The sequence below is a fragment of the Colobus angolensis genome, unplaced genomic scaffold (genome assembly GCF_000951035.1).
Source record: "Colobus angolensis palliatus isolate OR3802 unplaced genomic scaffold, Cang.pa_1.0 Scaffold359, whole genome shotgun sequence".
NCBI classification, from domain to species: domain Eukaryota; kingdom Metazoa; phylum Chordata; class Mammalia; order Primates; family Cercopithecidae; genus Colobus; species Colobus angolensis.
This window is the reverse complement of record NW_012116921.1, coordinates 2,162,757-2,182,644: the sequence shown is the minus strand read 5'-3', so window position 1 is coordinate 2,182,644 and position 19,888 is coordinate 2,162,757. Positions and strand designations below refer to the sequence as shown.

The 19,888-nt window shown below is 38.0% G+C and overlaps 1 protein-coding gene across 1 annotated transcript in view; it reads right to left on the bottom strand.

Annotated features, from left to right (window-relative positions):
* Positions 1-7,893: 7,893 nt before the first annotated feature.
* GIPC2 (GIPC PDZ domain containing family, member 2) overlaps positions 7,894-19,888 on the bottom strand; it is a gene marked incomplete at its 5' end in the record, with an annotated part of 107,051 nt that continues 95,056 nt past the window's right edge. The window contains one exon of the mRNA XM_011953181.1: positions 7,894-10,733. Coding sequence (XP_011808571.1) covers positions 10,582-10,733 — 152 coding nt within the window. The remainder of the gene's footprint in view (positions 10,734-19,888) is intronic.

Genomic DNA, 19,888 nt, shown 5'->3' with positions numbered 1-19,888 from the left:
AGAGCTGTCAAAACAGTCATCTTACGAGTCGATGTCTGGCCATAATTTTATCAACAAAATAAAGACTTTTGTGATGTGATTTATCATCTAATATTGATTAATAAATACAAAGAAGTTCAACTTTATTCAAGCAAAGGACAATTTAATTCACAATCAACTGTCTGCTTGAATCTCATTTAAAAGTTTTAAAGTCATGAACAAGGTTTTAAAGTTATTAATGTACCTATTTAATTTTATGCTTGGTATGAAGTCATCTATAACTTTCACAGAATATTAACCATAACCACCTCTGAAGCACTGCAGCACTCAGTCATTTCTTTGCCTCTCAGGTCTAGAGGAACCTTGGTTGGTTAGGTAGAATTAGTCATTCACTCTGAATACCCTCTGGGACTACGTGATTATAATCCCCAAGATTTGGAAAAGAAGCTATCTGGGTATCAAAGACACTTTAGTTGTCAAGGGGCGATCCTTAGCAGGATCACAAATGAATTCAAGACTCAGACTGGACAAATCAGAATGGATACAAGAATACAACAAATGCTTCACTGGTTATTCAGGTTCCCAAGCAGACAGGAGACTTGAAGAGGCAGCCAGGGCAGGCAATGCCACCTACTGGTCAGCCAAGGTAGAAAAAAGAAACAGCCTAGTGAATTAATTTCTGCCATACTAGGCCATTTGGTGTTGTGACACAGTGGGAAATCTCCTTCTAATTAGTGAAATAAACATTAGATCATCTGCAATAATCTTTCTGGAATATAGCTATTTAATTTTAAAAGAATAAACCAAAGTGCTTATGTTTATCAAAAAAGTCAAAAAGGAAAACCACAGAAACATTCCATAGGATTTCAGAATGAGCCCTCTTTAAAATGCCACCGTCTCTATTTCAGTCTATCTTCCTATTTCAGAATTTCCCTGAACCTCATTCAAATTGGAATTCAATAAACATGTCCCCATTACAAATGAATATTTGATTCTCTGGAAAGGAACATGACTGATTTCATTTTTTAAATCAACACAGTTACAGTCTGAGTTCAATATTGAGGGAAGCCTCATGAGTATTCCTTATTCATTAACTCAGAAGTTAATATGTTGAAATTGACTGACTTTATGTATAGGAAAGCATTGAGTAGGAAATATATTAAGGGAATTTAGAATCATCTCTACAAACTCACCCCTTCAGCATACAAATTAGAGTTGTAGTCCAGAAGTGGGCTTCTGAAGCAATATAACTTCCCGATTCATTTCTCAGAACTTAAATATCTCGGAATTTTATAAGCAGTTAATAACCTTCCATGGTCCATGAAACCTCAAATGCTAATGCCATTTTCAACTGGTAAATGGCACACAAAGTATTTGATAACAAGCTGCTACTTCTTAAAATTTTCTTTCATAACATCATAAAAAAGCCTAAAGAACACAGAAATCATCCCTTTCTGAAACATAAACAACAATGACTCCAGAAAGCAAAATACCCACTGTCCAAGTCAAATCAATTAAACTATGAAATCACCTTAACCAGAAGAAGCTTGGAAGGATTCTAAGGCCAGCCCTCATCCTCATTCTCCAAGAAATGGTCAGGACCTTTCTTGTGTTAATCTTCTTCCTTAAGCCATACTAGCAAGAACGTATTATGCCAGTGACCACAGGGTTTTAAAAAAATTCCGAAAATAATTACTAATATTCATATTTTCAAACCTAAAGAATCATGAAGTCCTTGAGCATATGATTTCTAACCTAAAATCCATCACATAACCATGTAAATCTACTTCGTGTTGGCCTGACCGCTGCGAAGCTATTCCCTTACTCAGGCTACAGAGAGCAGTTAATTGAACCTATAACTTAGGTCTCCAGGCTTTAATCCCCTACCCAACCTTCTTAGTCAAGTAAGTAGTACATTTTACATTATTCTGGTAAAATATTAACAGAATCAGCTTTGGAGAGAAGTCAGGACTTAAAACCAGGTTCAAATCCTGTCTTTGCCACTAACCAAATATGTGCCCTAGAGCAAATAATTTAATTTTTCTGGGCCTGTTTTTTCACATTTAAAGTGGGGGTAATCATTACCTACTTCAAGCGTTGGTAAAGATGAGGTGAGGTGATCCATTTCCTGTGCTGGGCACTCAGTAAGCATTCAACAAATATTTGAGTTCCTCATCAACAATTTTTTTAAGTGTTCAATATACACCAGGCTCCATGCTAATTGCTGCAGCTACAACAGTGAGGAAGACAGAAATGATCCTATCCTGAGAATGATATTCAAGTACAGAATAGCACCAGAAAGCCTACTAATAAAATAATTACAAACAGCCGTGTGTTACGATGCAAAGAAACAAGGGCTGAAATAGAGAACACAGAGAACAAGGGAAGGGAGAAGATCAAGAAAGCCTTCTCCAAAGAAGTGACATTTAAACTAATAGCCAAAGGAAGACAAGGACTTCGCCATGCAAAAAGAGGAAGGATGTTCAAGGCAGAGAAAACAGCAAGTAAAAAAGCTCTAAGAAATGTAAGATTTTGAAAGTGAAAGGAAGTTCAATGTAACCAGAGCACAGAGCTAGGGGGAGCGTAGCAATAGGGTGGACAGGGCTGTAGAGGCTACTAAAGAAGCTTGAAGAGGAGGGATGTGATGCCATTAACATGTAGCAGAAAGGATCATTCTCTCATGTCCCAGACAGGGTTCCCATGCTAGTTTAGGTCAGCATCCCAAGCACAGACACAAAGGTTTCCCTACCATTCCACCAGGTGTCCAGGGAACCACCTTTTTTTTTCTAAGTCTTACGAGTGTTAGGTCATGTCATTGCAAATAAAGAGGCTGGGAGTGGGGCACCTACAGATATAAGCCAAAAAAGTCTAGGCTGATGGGGTGACACTCCTGCTGGGCAGTTAACCGGCAAGTTAAAAGGACAAACAAAATCCTCACTTTTATTCTCAGGCTTTAGGACTCACATTGAATTACACCAGCGGCTTTCCTGGTTCTCGGGGCTGTAGACAACAGACTTTTGGGGACTTAGCCTCTATAAGCAACTCCTGTAATGTTCATATTTATATATTTGTCTTTGTGTGGGTATATATGTGGAGATGTGTGTGTATATCTATATTATGTATATCTATATATATATATATATACGTGTGTGTGTGTATCTCCATCCTATTGTTTCTGTTTGGAGCTGTATGTGTATCTCCACCCTATTGTTTCTATTTCCAAGAACTCTAACAGTGCTCAAATACCACCCCTCACTGTGGTCACTGCGGGTCTTACTGCTTCTGTTCTGTGCCATGCTGAGAGATCAGGAAGCTTTTGCAGACTTTTGTTCCTGTCTGTCTAAACACTCCATGTGGCCACAATATGCCTATGAAAAAACAAGAAACAGTCTTCCTCTATTTGAATGTCTAAAGGCATCACTCTCTCTCCCCATCCTAAACACACACACACACACACACACACAAACTTCTTTATAGCCTTTAGCCTACACCTGTGAAAGTTCTTCCTTTTGCCTCCTCCGTCCTTCCAGCTTTCTCACAGTAGACTCTGTGCGCCCTACAGTAGCAGAAGATGAATCATCCAAAAACAAGAGTCCCTTCCCTCAGAGACAGAGGGGCTTAATATCAAGCCCTTCCAGAGAGAAAGAAATGAGACATTTACATTCTCACTTAGGGGGAAAAAAAAAAGCTGCACCCTCATGTCCTGCCACAGCATTTTCACAGTCCAAAATGGAGGAGGGCAGGAGCTGAAAAAGGAGCAGCAGCCCAGAGATGTGAAGATGTGACAATGAAACCGAGAAGAAGGGCCATATTGGGGAAGTAGTTTGGAGACACAATGAAAAGAACTTGCTGATGCATTTGGTGCAGCAGGTGAAGGAGCAGTGAGGGGAATTGTGATGCCATTTCCTGTCAGAGAAAACTGAAGTAAACAAAATTTTTAAGAAAAATCTAAAGTTCCATCCTGGACAGGCTAAAATTTCAAGACAACGAGTGGAGATGTCAAGAAAGAAGTGGAATTGAGTTCAGAGCTCAGAGGAGAGGTCTGGACTGTGGATATATACTTTGGAGTCATAAACATAAAGATGTTAAAAGCCATGGGAATAAATAAGTCACCTAAGAAAAGAGGGTGGGGTGGGGGAAAGGAACCCAGGTCAGAGGCCTGAGGAGCCTCCATGGAGGGAGGTTGAATAAAGAAGAAGAGAGGCAGCAAAGAAAAGAGTAAGAAAGGAGGGATGTTGCTGGAAGATGGTTATGATGTGCCTGTGGACCTTCTCTCAAATATCACAGCGTTCTTTCACCATTCCATGACTTTGTAGGATTTTATTTCTGCATTTTTCTCCAGTGCTGCTGCAAAAGAGGTCATGTTTTGCTTTATGGAAAAGAAAGTACTTGGTTTATTTCATTTTTATATTTCCACTTACTTTTCACTGAATAGTTGTTAAGAATTAAAACTAATCAAATTATGTATATAATAACCTATCTGAACCGCAAGAGGGTAGAAATTCTAACTTTTAGGGAAACCACTTTCCAAGGCTAAACTAATTCACTGAATCTATAATTTTTAAAAATCAGAAACATTGTTTTTCAGATGACATATAAGATAAAGCATAAATCGTGTTCATTACCCTATCTCATACATGAGGGGATGCTCGCTAAGAGAAAATCTAGACAAGGAGAATTAGAGTAGCATTTTTATAAGCTTAGCTTTTTCCAAATCAAAACCACAGCACTTATTATCTTTGACAGAGGCCAGTTTTCTTAATTGTGCATACCAAGTCCATTCCACGAAAAGCAAAAATGTTCTTTGAAAACCATTGTTTCAGAAGATCCTCGTCTGCAAAACTAGAAGAGGATAAAATACCTAACAAGGGTAAGTAAATAGCTAATATGTATTGGTATCATTGGTAAGCATCAAACACTGCATGTAAACTGATGGGTTAATCCAGAGTGTGTCAATCAAGAAGTCTATTTCACTAAGGTAACCAATTATTCCAGCATACCAAGTTATATTTAGAAAATTGGCTACTTTGTAAAATTAAGAGCTGTCCTACTGTCATAGGCAGCTTTTTGCTATACTACCTTATAGTCCATGTTAGCACTTCTCTGATTGTATTAGAAATCTCTTCGTGTCTCTGCTTACCTTGATAGATAAGTTCTTGAAGTCATGTCTATCTTTTTTTTTTTTTTTTTTTTTTTTTTTTTTTTTTTTTTTATTATACTTTAAGTTCTAGGGTACATGTGCATAACGTGCAGGTTTGTTACATATGTATACTTGTGCAATGTTGGTGTGCTGCACCCATCAACTCGTCAGCACCCATCAATTCATCATTTATATCAGGTATAACTCCCCAATGCAATCCCTCCCCCCTCCCCCCTCCCCATGATAAGCCCAGTGTGTGATGTTCCCCTTCCCGAGTCCAAGTGATCTCATTGTTCAGTTCCCACCTATGAGTGAGAACATGCGGTGTTTGGTTTTCTCTTCTTGTGATAGTTTGCTAAGAATGATGGTTTCCAGCTGCGTCCATGTCCCTACAAAGGACGCAAACTCATCCTTTTTTATGGCTGCATAGTATTCCATGGTGTATATGTGCCACATTTTCTTAATCCAGTCTGTCACAGATGGACATTTGGGTTGATTCCAAGTCTTTGCTATTGTGAATAGTGCTGCAATAAACATACGTGTGCATGTGTCTTTGTAGTAGAATAATTTATAATCCTTTGGGTATATACCCAGTAGTGGGATGGCTGGGTCATATGGTACATCTAGCATGTCTATCTTCTCACCATAGTGCTAGGTCAGGGCCTTCAAAGTAAGGGTCCAGGATTCACCTCCATTAGGATCACCTGGAGGATGTGTCAAAATGCAGATTGCTGGGCCCCCCTCTTAACATATGGAATTAGCATAGTATTTGCAAGGATTTCCAACAGCTCTAATAGGGCTTTCAAACTGTACCAATGAAGACAATAAATCCCAAAGGCATACTGCCTAACAACTATAGGTTGACATTTCTTCTACTTATTGACTTACACTACTGTTTGGAAACTACTGCCACAATACTTGTTGAATGAAGGAACAAAGGATAAAGTGTCACCCTGGGTAAACCTCCATCTTATAATAGAAACAGCTTATGACTATTTTATATTAAGAGTATTATGGCAGTGTTATCTATGCATTTTTACTGAATCAAGGCAAACAATTTGGGGATTTTAAATAGAACTTAGAGATTATACTTTGTATAAAATATGTTAAGAAAAAATATACCAAAGATATGTTAAAACTGTAAAGGCCTAAACAATCACATTTGTTATCCTTATCATTTATTTAAACAATATGAAAGAGTCCAAAATTATTAAAACCCTAACTCTATGATGAAAATAGTCATCACTTTTTTAATGAAAAACTTCTTATTTTAAGGAGTCATATTTTAAATATAATTAATTAGTCAGGCATGGTGGGAGGTGCCTGTAATCCCAGCTACTCAGGAGGCTGAGGCAGGAGAATTGCTTGAACCCTGGAGGCGGGGGTTGCAGTGAGCCAAGAACGCACCACTGCACTCCAGTCTGGGCAACAAGAGTGAAACTCCATCTCAAAAATAAAACAAAACAAAAATAAAAATAAATAAAAATTTAAAAATACATGTATATATAATAGCTTTACAAATAATTCACTTTTTGATCAACATATGACTAAATCTGTACATCTATCAATATAAATACGGTAAACAATACATTTTAGAATGGTACCAAAATATAATTTACAATTTCATATATTGAGACCCTCAAATTTCAATCTCAAAAAGTTTTTAAAGTTTAAGTAATGATTTTCATTAAAAAAGAAAAACCTTTTGTTCCCACAAAAATAGAATGTTTTGTCTGCATATAGTCAACACTATTGCATGGCACAAACAGTTCAAAACATTAAATATTGACTCAAAACTACCTTTAAGAAATTTTTCCAAATTTCTCCTTTTTGTTACTACTTGAAAAATATCTGCGGTTATATTTAAGTCTTAGGAAGACTGTATCCATTTGAATTAAAGATGTCACATTCAATTTTCACACTCGTAGCAGTAATAACCATGAGTCATTTCTTAGAACTACGTTTTCAGGTAATAGAGTAGGGACAGACTGTGCCATTTTGTACACTTCACAATTTTAGAAACATTTTATCACCATGACATGTGTAAGAACTTGTAATTACTTTATCTCCTTCAATCTGTGTCAAGAAGATAATAAATGTGCATTTTATACAGGGCACTAATACTTGGAACTGTGAGTTGAATAGCATCTCCTATGTCTTTATTCACTAATAGCTTGGGTAAAACACTTAACTGTCCTTCTAACCTAGTATCTCCACCAGAGTAATGGCAATGCTATTGGTATCCATATATATATTTAGATGTCTCACAGAGCAAAAGGGCCATTATATGATCAATCTTTTACATCTTTGGTTGATAACTGTACTCTTTTTTGAAGAACCATTATGTTGAAAACTCCGTTTTGCTGATGAAATTCATTTTGCTACTATGCTAGACAGGCAATGATAACTGAAGGAGACCAGGGAGTCTCTTGAAGTGATGAAGGTCTAGCAATAAATAACATGGGACTGGCTGGGCGCAGTGGCTCATGCTTGTAATCCCTCTGGGAGGCCAAGGTGGGAAGACTGCTTGAGCCTAGGAGTTTGAAACCAGTCTGGGCAACATGGCGAAACTCCATCTCTACAAAAGTACAAAAAGTAGCTGGACATGGTGGTGCGTGTCTATAGACCCAGCTCTTGAGAGGATGAGGTGGGAGGATCACATGAGCCTGGGGAGGTTAAGACAGCAGTGAGCCATGATCAAACCCCTGCAATCCCGCCTAGGCAACAGAGTGAGACCCTGTCAATAATAAACAAATAGATAACGTGGGACTAAATAAAGTTTTACTTGGAATATGTGTATTTGCTAAAGTTACAAGGGAAAATCCTGCAAATTATATATCATTTGAAAAATTATCTCTCTTTAGTTAATTTTCAGTCACAATATTGGATATAGCAGCTCCAAATAGAGGTAACCTGATTATTGCTTTTATGTTTGAATTCTTAAAGAGTTTACATCATAATTATATAATTATATTTTTGAAACCACAGAAACCCAACATGTACCTATTTGTAATAATCAGAGTATATACACCTGATTAGGGCTCAGCTATGTTCAGTGCCTCACCGAGCTCAACATTATCATTTGCATTTTCTGCCACAATCAAAGAAAACACATTGTGTGCTCCTAGTGGCCATTGCAAGAAGGAAGATGCTGTTTCAATAAAAGGAAATCAAGAACAAACAAAATAATCATCCTCCATTGAAAAAAAAACCTACAAAAAAGAGAAAAGGACGGGGTCCTAAAAACATCTAGTGATGCTAATAAAATGGAATGTTTTTTAAAAAGGGATTTGTCTCACTGAAGCTGCAGAAGGGTATCCCACACTTACATGTGACTGCACTAAAAACAGACCCTTTTTGTGCACTGAGCATTACAAAAAGGCAGAAAGCTCAAAACTAGATGCATTTTCAGGTATGGGAATAAAATGACATACAGAAACTGACCTTGTTATCAGTTTAGCTATAGATATGAAAGATAAGGATATTTCAAGGAAAAACCTATTACAGGTAGTATATAGAGTACTTGGGCCCAGTTGAAGCCCAGGTAATGTGATGACAGTAATGATAATGGTCCACTGAATGCTAACAGACAAGTATAGTTACAGCTGTACAAGGATATCACAACCCTATACACAAATTCTAGAAAGATCACTGTGAAAATGACATTCCATAAATCACAGGGAATCAGCACCAAGTGTGTCTTTACACATGCCCAAAAAGGAAGGAGAAACTGACATCTATCAATAATGAACAATGACTTATTTCAAATCTAATATCGAGTGCTGATAAATTTATTTTGTTGTTGTTGTTTAAACTAGAATGTTTCTATGGGCCTCCTAAGTCATCTTATGCCTAAAAATAGCAGGTCTTTTTTTGTGTCTTTCCAAGAGAGGTAACATTGAGAATTAATAAGCATTTCAGAGCCTCCAAAATGAACTCACTAAACAAGTACCAACAAGTTACAACCTGAGCTAGATTTTATTTTCAAATGATGAGCAACAGCAATAAGAAAATCCATATTTATTCTATAAGCTACTTTTGTTACACATTAATGACTAAAACAGCTTCTGTGCAGATTTCAAATTAATCAGACAAAGAATATCAGCTCTATGGCATTAAACTCATTTGACAAAGGAGTGGATGGCAGTAAAACTAAAGTTTTACCAGAAAACAAGAGTTATCTAAGCAACAACCCAGCAAGAAAAGAGAACTACTTCTGATTTCCTAGAATACATCCCTAACTGGTTATTATTTCTGATTACCAGGGCAGCACACAGCATTTTTCATCTAACACTTTACAAAGATGCTTGGTCACACCATGCTCTGCTGTATTAAATGATCTTTGTTGAAACCATTCATTTCCATTTCTCTTACACCTATAAAATGTCAAATAAGAGTGATAAGACAGTCATTTACCCTCAATTTTCTCTATAATGTAAGGTTTAGAGGAGTGCATTAGAACTCTAAAACAATAGACTAATATATTTTCTCAATTCTCCCTTCCTCCTTTCTTTCCACTGGAAGGAAATCTATTTCTGATAGTCTCTCTTCTGAAGTTTAAGGAATTAAAAAGTACTGATGTTTAACCAAAAAAAAAAGTTCTAAAACATAGTTATTTTGAGTAAATATCTTTCCAGAAACTCTACAAAAAATATAAAATCTTCCCTGGAGTGCTTATAAAAGTAACATAAAAGTAGCTATGGGTGAAAAAAAGAAATAATGTTTTAAGGACTGAAAAAATCAAATTAAAGTAGTTCTACCCTACCCACCTCTTTTTTTACCCTTCTTTTACACATGCAGAGACACAGCACAGATTTCAACCACAAGTTTTAAGAGCGCGTATAAAGAAGCATACAAGAAAATCAATCAATATTTGTTTTACAAAAAGAGAAAGTTGGCCATAGAAATCAACATGCCACAGGAATCTTCCTTCCCTTACTCAGAAAATCAAAAAAGAAAAAATTGCTTCTAGAACAATAAGGGGCATCATTCACTTTTCATTGCCTGAACATATCCTGTTCAAACTAGGATAACACAATGAAGATGCTATGAGGTAAACCATACTCCAATCCTAGTTTACATTAAGGTTTTGAAAAAAAAAAAAAAAAAAAAACTACAAAGCTATTGAAATCAACTTTTATATGTGAAAAACAAAGCATGGGTATTAATGGAGAAGAAAATCATCTATCTAGAAATACTCCTTAAAACTTACTTTTAAAATCCTTTTGAATGAATATTACAATTTATCCTTATTTAGGTCATTTCTCTTAAGCATACTACATCAGTAACATTAAAAAATGCCCAGAAATCAAAATTACCAACATTATATTTCAAAGAATATATTCCATACACATGAAATTAAACCACAGTTAGTAAAGGTGTCCAAAAACAGATCTTATGGGACTTTTAAAAAAAGGAAAAAAAGAACGATAGGTCATTTCTTCAGAGATGGAGTGCCCACATCATAATCCTCTTCGTTTGGCATCACCAATGACTCCCCAAACATCAAAGACAAATTCGTCTGGGAACGCAAAGTCTCCAAGAGTTTCGTCAAGCGCCACAGCAAATTCATCTGGATTAACTTTGTCCTTTCCAGCTTCAAACATTGTGGTGGCTATCAAAAATAATATTTAAAAATTAACGATAAATGAAATAGCATCAAAGGACTGAGAAAAATGGCAACAGGAAAATTACTTGCTAAAAGTAACATGCGTAAGTATATTTCAAATTAAATGCAAAATTAAATGCAAATTAGAACAGTAAGATACCCTCTCTCATACGCACACATCAAGGTGGTAAAGATACTTTTCAACAGTCTGTCCACTGCACCCAGTTTGCAGCTGCTACCCTTGACCTCTACCCAACCTTAGAGCCCATCAGTTGGGAACCTCTGGCATTCCCATGAGTAGAACAGTATCCCCTGAAAGAAACCCTGTGGCTGTGACTAACCCTAGCAGGAAACTTAAAAAACACCCCTTCTCCAACCTCCTAATAGTCACTACTCTCCCTCCCTCCTCCACCAGTCCCCCACTCCCAGCTGAGATGGAGTCCAGTCCTCCCTACCCAAAGACAAAAAGACAAAGGATGACAGTTTGCACTGGAGCAGTCAAGCTGGGGAGAAGCAGAGGAAGACATAAGTCCACCTGTGGAACCAAGGTACCTTTTCTGAGCCCCTCTCCAGTTCGGGATAGAACAGGAAAGTGGCGACCTTGTTCAGTTTTTCTACTAAGTTGCCTGGGTCCCATATTCTATGTCTTGGAACCAGCATCTTCAGGAGTACTTAGGACTTGCCCCAGCTGCCTGGGAGCCCAGGAGGCTCAGCGGATTTCCACTCAGCACCCTAGAAGCACCAGCAACCAGAAAGAGACTGTATATATGTGACATGGGACTTGGGTGAAAAACCTCCATGTGAAAGGGAAATGAAAAAGCCCCAGGGAAAAGCTCCAGCATCTCCTTTCCTTCCAGGTTAAGGATGAACTAATCCTAGTTTGTATGACTTCTCTGCATGAGCCACAGGGTCTGGAGAGACAATAGCTATGCGTCTTCCCATCAGTTCAGTCCTAACACAAGGCAGGCTAGGAAGAAAGGGAGGAATGTGGCCTGCAGAAGGGCACCAGGATCAGAGCAGAAGTGGGGTGAGGGTGCAGTGAACTGGTAGAGGGATCAAACCTCTAGTAAGGTAAGGAGGGCTTCTATATGGCCAGGCAGCCTGGCGTGGGGTGGGAGAGTACAGATGTGGTAAGGAGGGCATGGGGATGGGAGGACAGCAGCCACAGTGATGAGAGATTGGTTACACATGTGGAGATGGATCACATACACACATACATACATACACACACACATACATACAGAACAATAGGAATCAGGTTTGTCACTGCTGGAGAAGGATAAATAGGGAAAGGGAGAAAATAAGAATGAACCCTATGGAATTAGAATTGTAGATATCACTGGAAATATATATATCTCCAATTAAGATGTTATGAAATACAGACATAAATGCATACATACACATGCATACACATTCCTCAGTCCTGGAAGCATGACACCCCAACAACAATGAGTACACAAAGCACCCAAATCTTGGTTCTTAAGTACCATTCTCCATTAGAAAGACTAAGACTTCCTCAGAGAATGGTAGATTCCAGGGTTGGAGCAGGCAAAGTGCAATATGAACCAAGAATATCTTGTACCAGAAAGTAAGAAAGTATCAAAAAATGATGGGAACATGTGAAAAGGACATAGATGTCAGAGTGCAAGAGTTCACACTGACCAAATCAGGGATAATTTAAACATCAAAATAAATAATGATGGTAACAGATTATAACTCCAGTGAATAAAATAGGAAGCCATGAATCCATAATAAAATACACAACTGACTGAAGAGATAGATTAAAGAAAAAATGAAGAAGCTGACTAATTCATAAAGGACTGTATATTTACATAGTTTTAAAATGTCTCCCCACCAATACCTATCAATGAAACAGAATAATTTTACAGTGCAGAAGCCTAACAAACACCACCTTAAGTGATCAAAGTGAACGTTCCTAACAAAAAAAATCAAAAACCTCTGCTTCCCCATAAGATGTAACGAAAAGAATATAGAATCACATTTGTGATGTTCCTGCCAAAGAGGTGTAACCTGAGTGTACTTATGAAAAAAATATTAGACAAAGCAATGTTGAGGAACATTCTACAAAATAACTGGCTTGTACCCTCCAAAAGCAGCAAGGTCATGAAAACCTAGTAAAGAACAAAGAACTATTCCAAATTGACACAACATGATAAGTAAATGCAACATGTGATTTGGAACACATTCTTTTGCTATAACAGATATTAAGGAACTTGGTGAAACATAAATAGAATATGAATATTAAATGGCAGTAATGTATCAATGTTAATTTCATGGTTTGGATGGTTATGTTATGGTTCAACAGGAGAATATCTTTGTTTTTAGGAAACACACACTAAAGTATTTGGGGGCAATGGGACAGCATTAAGGTAACTTACTCTCAAATAGTTCAAGAGAAAAAAGTCTTTGTACTGTATTTGTATCTTTTCTGTAAATTTAAGATTATATATATATATATGAATGGCAGAGAAGAAATAAGAGAAATTAAATCTCTTCTCTTTATTATCATCACCTCTCTCTCCATCTCGCCCCAGACATCAGCCATTACTCAGCCTTCTTCATTTACCATCAATCTGGAAGCAAACACTTCACAAAGCAGGGAGTTCCTCAGCTGCAGCTGGAACCTCTGCTCCAGCCCAAGGGTCCTGCCAAGTTACCCAGACTCTTCCAAAGTTCCCGAGTTTATTAAAACTTGTTTGTAATGATATGTCAAGGATGGCCAGGATATACTGAAGCAAACACTCAGATACACTGGTTTGACTTTGTAAGTTTGGCTTTTGAAAAATGTTTGGCAACAAGTATCAAAAGTCATAAAAGTGTTCGTATCCTTTGATCTACCTAGAATTTTTACTTCCAGAAATCTAGACTTCAAAAATAAAATTTTAAAAACAGAAAAGAATTTAGCATAAAGATGTTCCTAACAGACTCCAAAAAAAATTCTAAAATGTAGGATCATTAAGTTACCTCTGGTATGATGAAATATATTATGTGAAATATTTTTAAATCATTTAAAATAATGTTTATGAATAATTGATAATAACAAGGAAATATTTTTGTTCTAATATTTACTGAAAAAGCAGTACATATCTTTTTATTATAATCACAACTATATTTTTATAAAAATATTTATATAGAATGACTAAATGAGGAGGTAGGTGATAATGTAATTTTAGTAAAATATTAATGGTAGAGTCTAGGTGACAGGTATATACAAAGGTATTCACTAAAATGTCTTTCAACTGTCTATCTGTTTGAAAATTACCATAGTAAAATAATGGAAGAAACCTCTAAGAAGCAATGGAAGAAAACTTAGCAAAACATAGTACAAAAATTCAAAATAGAAAAAAACATTTTTAGTGCTGTGTTTGATGCAGTAAAACTATACCTAACTTGTCATATTTATTCTGTGTGTTCATAGGTATTAGCTGTATTTGGGAAATTATTTCCTAAGCCATTAAGGGATGCCTTAATGTCTGTAAGGAATGTTTCATTTCTTTCAACAGATAGTCATAGCACTGTAGTTAAGAAAAGAAGAAAGCTGCCGTTAGAGTGCATTTTCACACCATCAGATAAGAAGCCAAGTGCTCAGGGAAGCAGTGCCTTACAGCATCCTATCAGTATTTCAAATAAGTCTGGAGGTTCTGTCTGTGTCTCTCTTCTCAGACTGTCTTGCCTTGGAGATCTTATCCACAATCCCAGCATGACCATGGTGCAGAGAAGTCCCAAATTTTGCTTCCATCCCCAACTTCATTCATGAGTTCCACACACCCATTTCTGAGTAACTGGTGGGCAATTCTTCCTAGGTGATCCATTAGCTTCTCAAACAACATGTCCAGAAACCAAATATCACTGTCCCTTCTAAAGAAACTGCTACTCTTTCTCTTGTTTCCATCATTTTCTCTTCTCCGAGGTCTTCAGACTGTGCACCAAACACTGTCTCCCTTCATTCTACCTTTGCAACCTCTCTAATTCAATTCTTTCCATTTCATTCCCACTGCTGCCATGTTATTTCCTAATCTCCAAGTCCAGTCAGCAAACCATCCCACATAGGCACATTGGACTCCCTTTCCTAAAGTACAGCTTTGATCCCACTGGGTACTGAGACAAAAGGACCATGAAGCTCCTTTCCACCTCTGAGATTATCTGTCCTTCCCATATATAAAAATATTCCATCTGGGCATAGTGGCTCATGCCCGCAGTCCCAGCTGCTAGGGAGGCTAAGGCAGGAAGATCACATGAGGCCAGAAGTTGGAGACCAGCCTGAGCAACAGAGCAACATCTTATCTCTTAAAATAATGTATTTAATTTAAAAAAATAAAATTCACCAGGCATGACAGTGCACATCTGTAGTTTCAGATACTCAGGACGCTAAGGCAATAGGATCACTTGAGCCCAAGAATTTGAGGCTACACTGAGCTATGATCATGCCACTTCACTCTAGCTTGCACAAGAGAATGAGACCCTGTCTCTTAAAAAAAAATTTTTTTTCCTTGTGTAACCAATGTTTATCTTTAAAACTCTAAACCCTAGTGGCAGTCTAATCTATAAAACCCTTGGTTCTCACTACACTACACTACATTAATGTTGTGCCCTCATAAATCTGACCACTCAAAATGCTATCTTCGCTGCTTTCTGCCTTTGCCCAGGATAACCTCCTCCTAGCCACCAGTACCACTGTCAAAATCCTTTCTCTCCTTCAAGGCTCTCTCCTCCATGAAATACTTTGTCCACAGCTGGAAGAGATATCTCCATTCTCTAAACCCTTCTGCCAGTGTTTTTCATGCTTAAATGCATAAACAAATCGCCTAGGATCTTGGCAAAATGCAGATTCTGGTTCAGCAGTTCTGCAGCCCTGAGATTCTGCATTTTCAACTCCCAGGCGATGCTGGTCCTCAGACAACACTTTGAATAAAAAGGTCTTGGACTGCAGATTCAACATTGCTCTGCATTGACATTTATTTTTCTGTGTATTTTTTCTCTCCTACTAACAGAATAAACTCCCAACAGATCTTGAGTAGCTTACTCAGTCTTTTATGCCCATGGTAACTAACTCAGTGTCTCATGCATAATAAATGCTAGTGAATGGGCGGTGCAAGAAGAGGGCTTGTAATTACAGTTACATGCTTTTTGCACAGACACAGTTAGCATGCATTGGGGAAAGTGAAGTCCAGAACTCTGGTCTCATAGCCAGGATGTAAAAGAAGAGTAGCCAGAACATAAAGGTGAAGTATTGCTGAAGTAAAACTCCAGTTCAGAATTGTGCTTACTCTACCATTTTAACTCTTTCTCATAGGCTTTGCAGGTAGCATTTATTAAGACAACTACCTAAAGATTATAATGACATATGGGTAACACATGTTAAGGAAGAAAGCTAGCTGAGGAAGAAATAAGATGCATACAGATAAAAGACTTAAGAAAATGTGCAAACCATTCAGAAACAGAAACTAACAGTATGGATGATGCTCTTAAATGTTGGGGGAGACAATGACAAGGATGCAGATGTTCACTGATGAACACTGAATCAATTTCTCTCCCGACACACACACACACACACACACCCTTGGCTATAAGAGGGAAAAAGAAACAACTTGGTACATGGTTTTTTTTATACCTCAGGAAGCTCAGCAGCATTGTCTAGTGCACTAAGCCCAGGAACTCCATGTTGTAGGTCTGACCTGCACTGACTTGCAATGTCTGCTTTGGGTTTCTACTCACAAAATGAAAGAAAATGCTGCTTCAAGATGCCCATAGTCTAACCTCACAGTCCAAAATGCATAATCTTGCTCATGCCCTCATTCTGGCACAATAGAAAAGTGAAAAAAAATAATCCCCACACTGCCCAGAGCTGCTGATACAGTCTAGTTATACAGCTCCACATGTTCTACCTCTATTACCACTGCCATTACAACTATTAATAGTAATAATCATTAGTGATCATCATTGAAACACCTGATCTTGTAGAAGCAACAAAAAATGCCCATTACACAGCTACATAATTGTGCTGGAAATACTGCATGTAATACAGTGCTCTATACATCTTTTAAAAACCAGTAATTTGCTATATGAATTCAACAATGGAGCATGCAACTAAATATGTTACATATTTTTCCTAATGCATAAGGTATAAACATCGATTTTTTGTTTTATTTCTCATCCTCAGCTGGGTTTGGTAAGCATAGCTTTTAAGACATCTTTACAAGATAAGTAAATGGTAAACTTCATCCTTTTTGATAAAATATTATAGCTCTGATTTAAGAGAAAAGCGAAAGAAATTTCAGCAAAATAAAACACTTTTTATAAAGGTACAGCATATTAACATAAGATAGCTACTAAGATTATTTTCATCTATTGATTACAATAAAATTTCAATATACTGCAATAATAAACCTGAATGCAATCTGGCAAAAAAATATTCCATTAAAAGAGTATTATTTTCTTACAGTATAATGTTTAGAAACACATGAGAAAAAAAAGAAAAAAAATAGATTTAAAAAAATAGTAAAATTAATCCCTGCTACTTGGGAGGGTGATGCAGGGAGATTGCTTGAGTCCAGAATTTTGAGATCAGCCTGGGCAACATAGTGAGACCTCATCTCAAAAAGAATTTTTTTAATTGGAAAGAGAATTTTTTTTTACCACGTATAGCAGCTAAGTGCTGACCTCTAGTGGCCATTTTTATTACTGTCGCTGAACTACATTTACATTATTATTAATGACAAACCTGTTTTGGTGATACAGATCAACATATAATTTCCATTAACTTTTTAAACATTTAAACAGAACTTTTAAATATAAAATATTACTTTATGGCTAAAAATCTTGGTATCAAAGTTTCAGAAATCTTAGTTTTTAACTCGTTAGGTGACCTTGGCAAGTTATCAAACTTCTCTGAATTTCAGTTTTCAAATCTACAAAATGGCAAATAGCAGGATGTAAAGATTAGTCATCATTATTGTTAGTTTAATCATGAAATATGCCACTACATCTCATTCTATGGAAGGTCTTCGGGCCTTACTTTTCCTAAGACTTTTTATAAATATCAACGCTTTTCAAACAACTCACAAGTCAAACATTAAAAATGCAGTCAGTGTAGAATGTTTTCTAACGAAAATTTCTAAAACTTCATTGGCTTTATCTGAAAACGATGACTTTCTACAGTGTTCACTGTTTTGAATTCACTATAAAAAGAAAGTAATCTGGCCGGGCCTGGTGGCTCATGCCTGTACTCGCAGCACTTTAGGAGGCCAGGCAGGCAGATCGCAAGGTCAGGGGTTCGAAACCAATCTGGTCAATGTGGTGAAACCCCATCTCTAATAAAAGTACAAAAAATTAGCTGGGCAAGGTGGCAGTCACCTATAATCCCAGCTATTCAGGAGGCTGAGGCAGGAGAATGGCTTTAGCCGGGAGGAGGAGGTTGCGGTGAGCAAGATTGTGCCACTGCACTCCAGCCTGGGTGACAGAGCAAGACTCCATCTCAAAGAAAAAAAGAAACAAAGAAAGTGATCTTAGGAAGAAAGGAGAAATGTAATTCTCACTATTAAAATACCATTAGCAGTTCCAAGATGGCCGAATAGGAACAGCTCCAGTCTACAGCTCCCAGCATGAATGACACAGAAGACGGGTGACTTCCTGCATTTCCAACTGAGGTACTGGGTTCATCTCACTGGGGCTTGTCAGACAGTGGGTGCAGCACAGTGGGTGCAGCCCACCGAGCGTGAGCCGAAGCAGGGAGAGGCATTGCCTCACCCGGCAAGTGCAAGGAGTTAGGGAATTCCCTTTCCTAGCCAAGGGAAGTGGTGACAGATGGCACCTGGAAAACCAGGTCATTCCCACCCTAATACTGCGCTTTTCCAACAGTCTTAGCAAATGACACACCAGGAGATTATATCCCGCACCTGGCTCGGAGGGTCCCATGCCCACGGAGCCTTGCTCATTGCTAGCACAGCAGTCTGAGATCCAACTACAAGACCTCAGCGAGGCTGGGGGAGGGGCGCCCACCACTGCTGAGGCTTAAATAGGTAAAGTGATGGGGAAGCTCAAACTGAGTGGAGCCCACTGCAGCTCAAGGAGGCCTGACTGCCTCTGTAGACTCCACCTCCGCAGGCAGGGCATGGCTGAAGAAAAGGCAGCAGAAACTTCTGCAGACTCAAACATCCCTGTCTGACAGTTTTGAAGACAGTAGTGGTTCTCCCAGCATGGAGTTTGAGATCTGAGAATGGACAGACTGCCTCCTCAAGTGGGTCCCTGACCCCCGAGTAGTCTAACTGGGAGGCACCTCCCAGTATGGGCTGACTGACACCTCATATAGCCAGATGCCCCCCGTGACGAAGTTTCCAGAGGAAGGATCAGACAGCGACATTTGCCATTCTGCAATATTTGCTGTTCTGCAGCCTCCGCTGGTGATACACAGGCAAACAGGGTCTGGAGTGGACCTACAGCAAACTCCAACAGACCTGCAGCTAAGGGTCCTGACCGTTAGAAGGAAAACTAACAAACAGAAAGGACATCTACACCAAAACCCCATCTGTACATCATCATCATCATCAAAGATCAAAGGTAGATAAAACCACAAAGATGGGGAGAAACCAGAGCAGAAAAGCTGAAAATTCTAAAAATCAGAGTGCCTCCTCTCCTCCAAAGGAATGTAGTTCCTCACCAAAAACGGAGCAAAGCTTGATGGAGAATGACTTTGATGAGTTGAGAGAAGAAGGCTTCAGATGATTGGTAATAACAAACTTCTCCAAGCTAAAGGAGGATGTTCAAACTCATTGCAAAGAAGCTAAAAACCTTGAAAAAAGATTAGACGAATGGCTAACTAGAATAAACAGTGTAGAGAAGACCTTAAATGACCTGATGGAGCTGAAAACCATGGAATGAGAAGTACATGATGCATGCACAAGCTTCAGTAGCTGATTTGATCAAGTGGAAGAAAAGGCATCAGTGATTGAAGATGAAATGAATGAAATGAAGTGAGAAGAGAAGTTTAGAGGAAAAAAAGTAAAAAGAAACGAACAAAGCCTCCAAGAAATATGGGACTATGTGAAAAGATCAAATCTACGTCTGATTGGTGTACCTGAAAGTGATGAGGAGAATGGAACCAAGTTGGAAAACACTCTTTTTTTTTTTTTTTTTTGAGACGG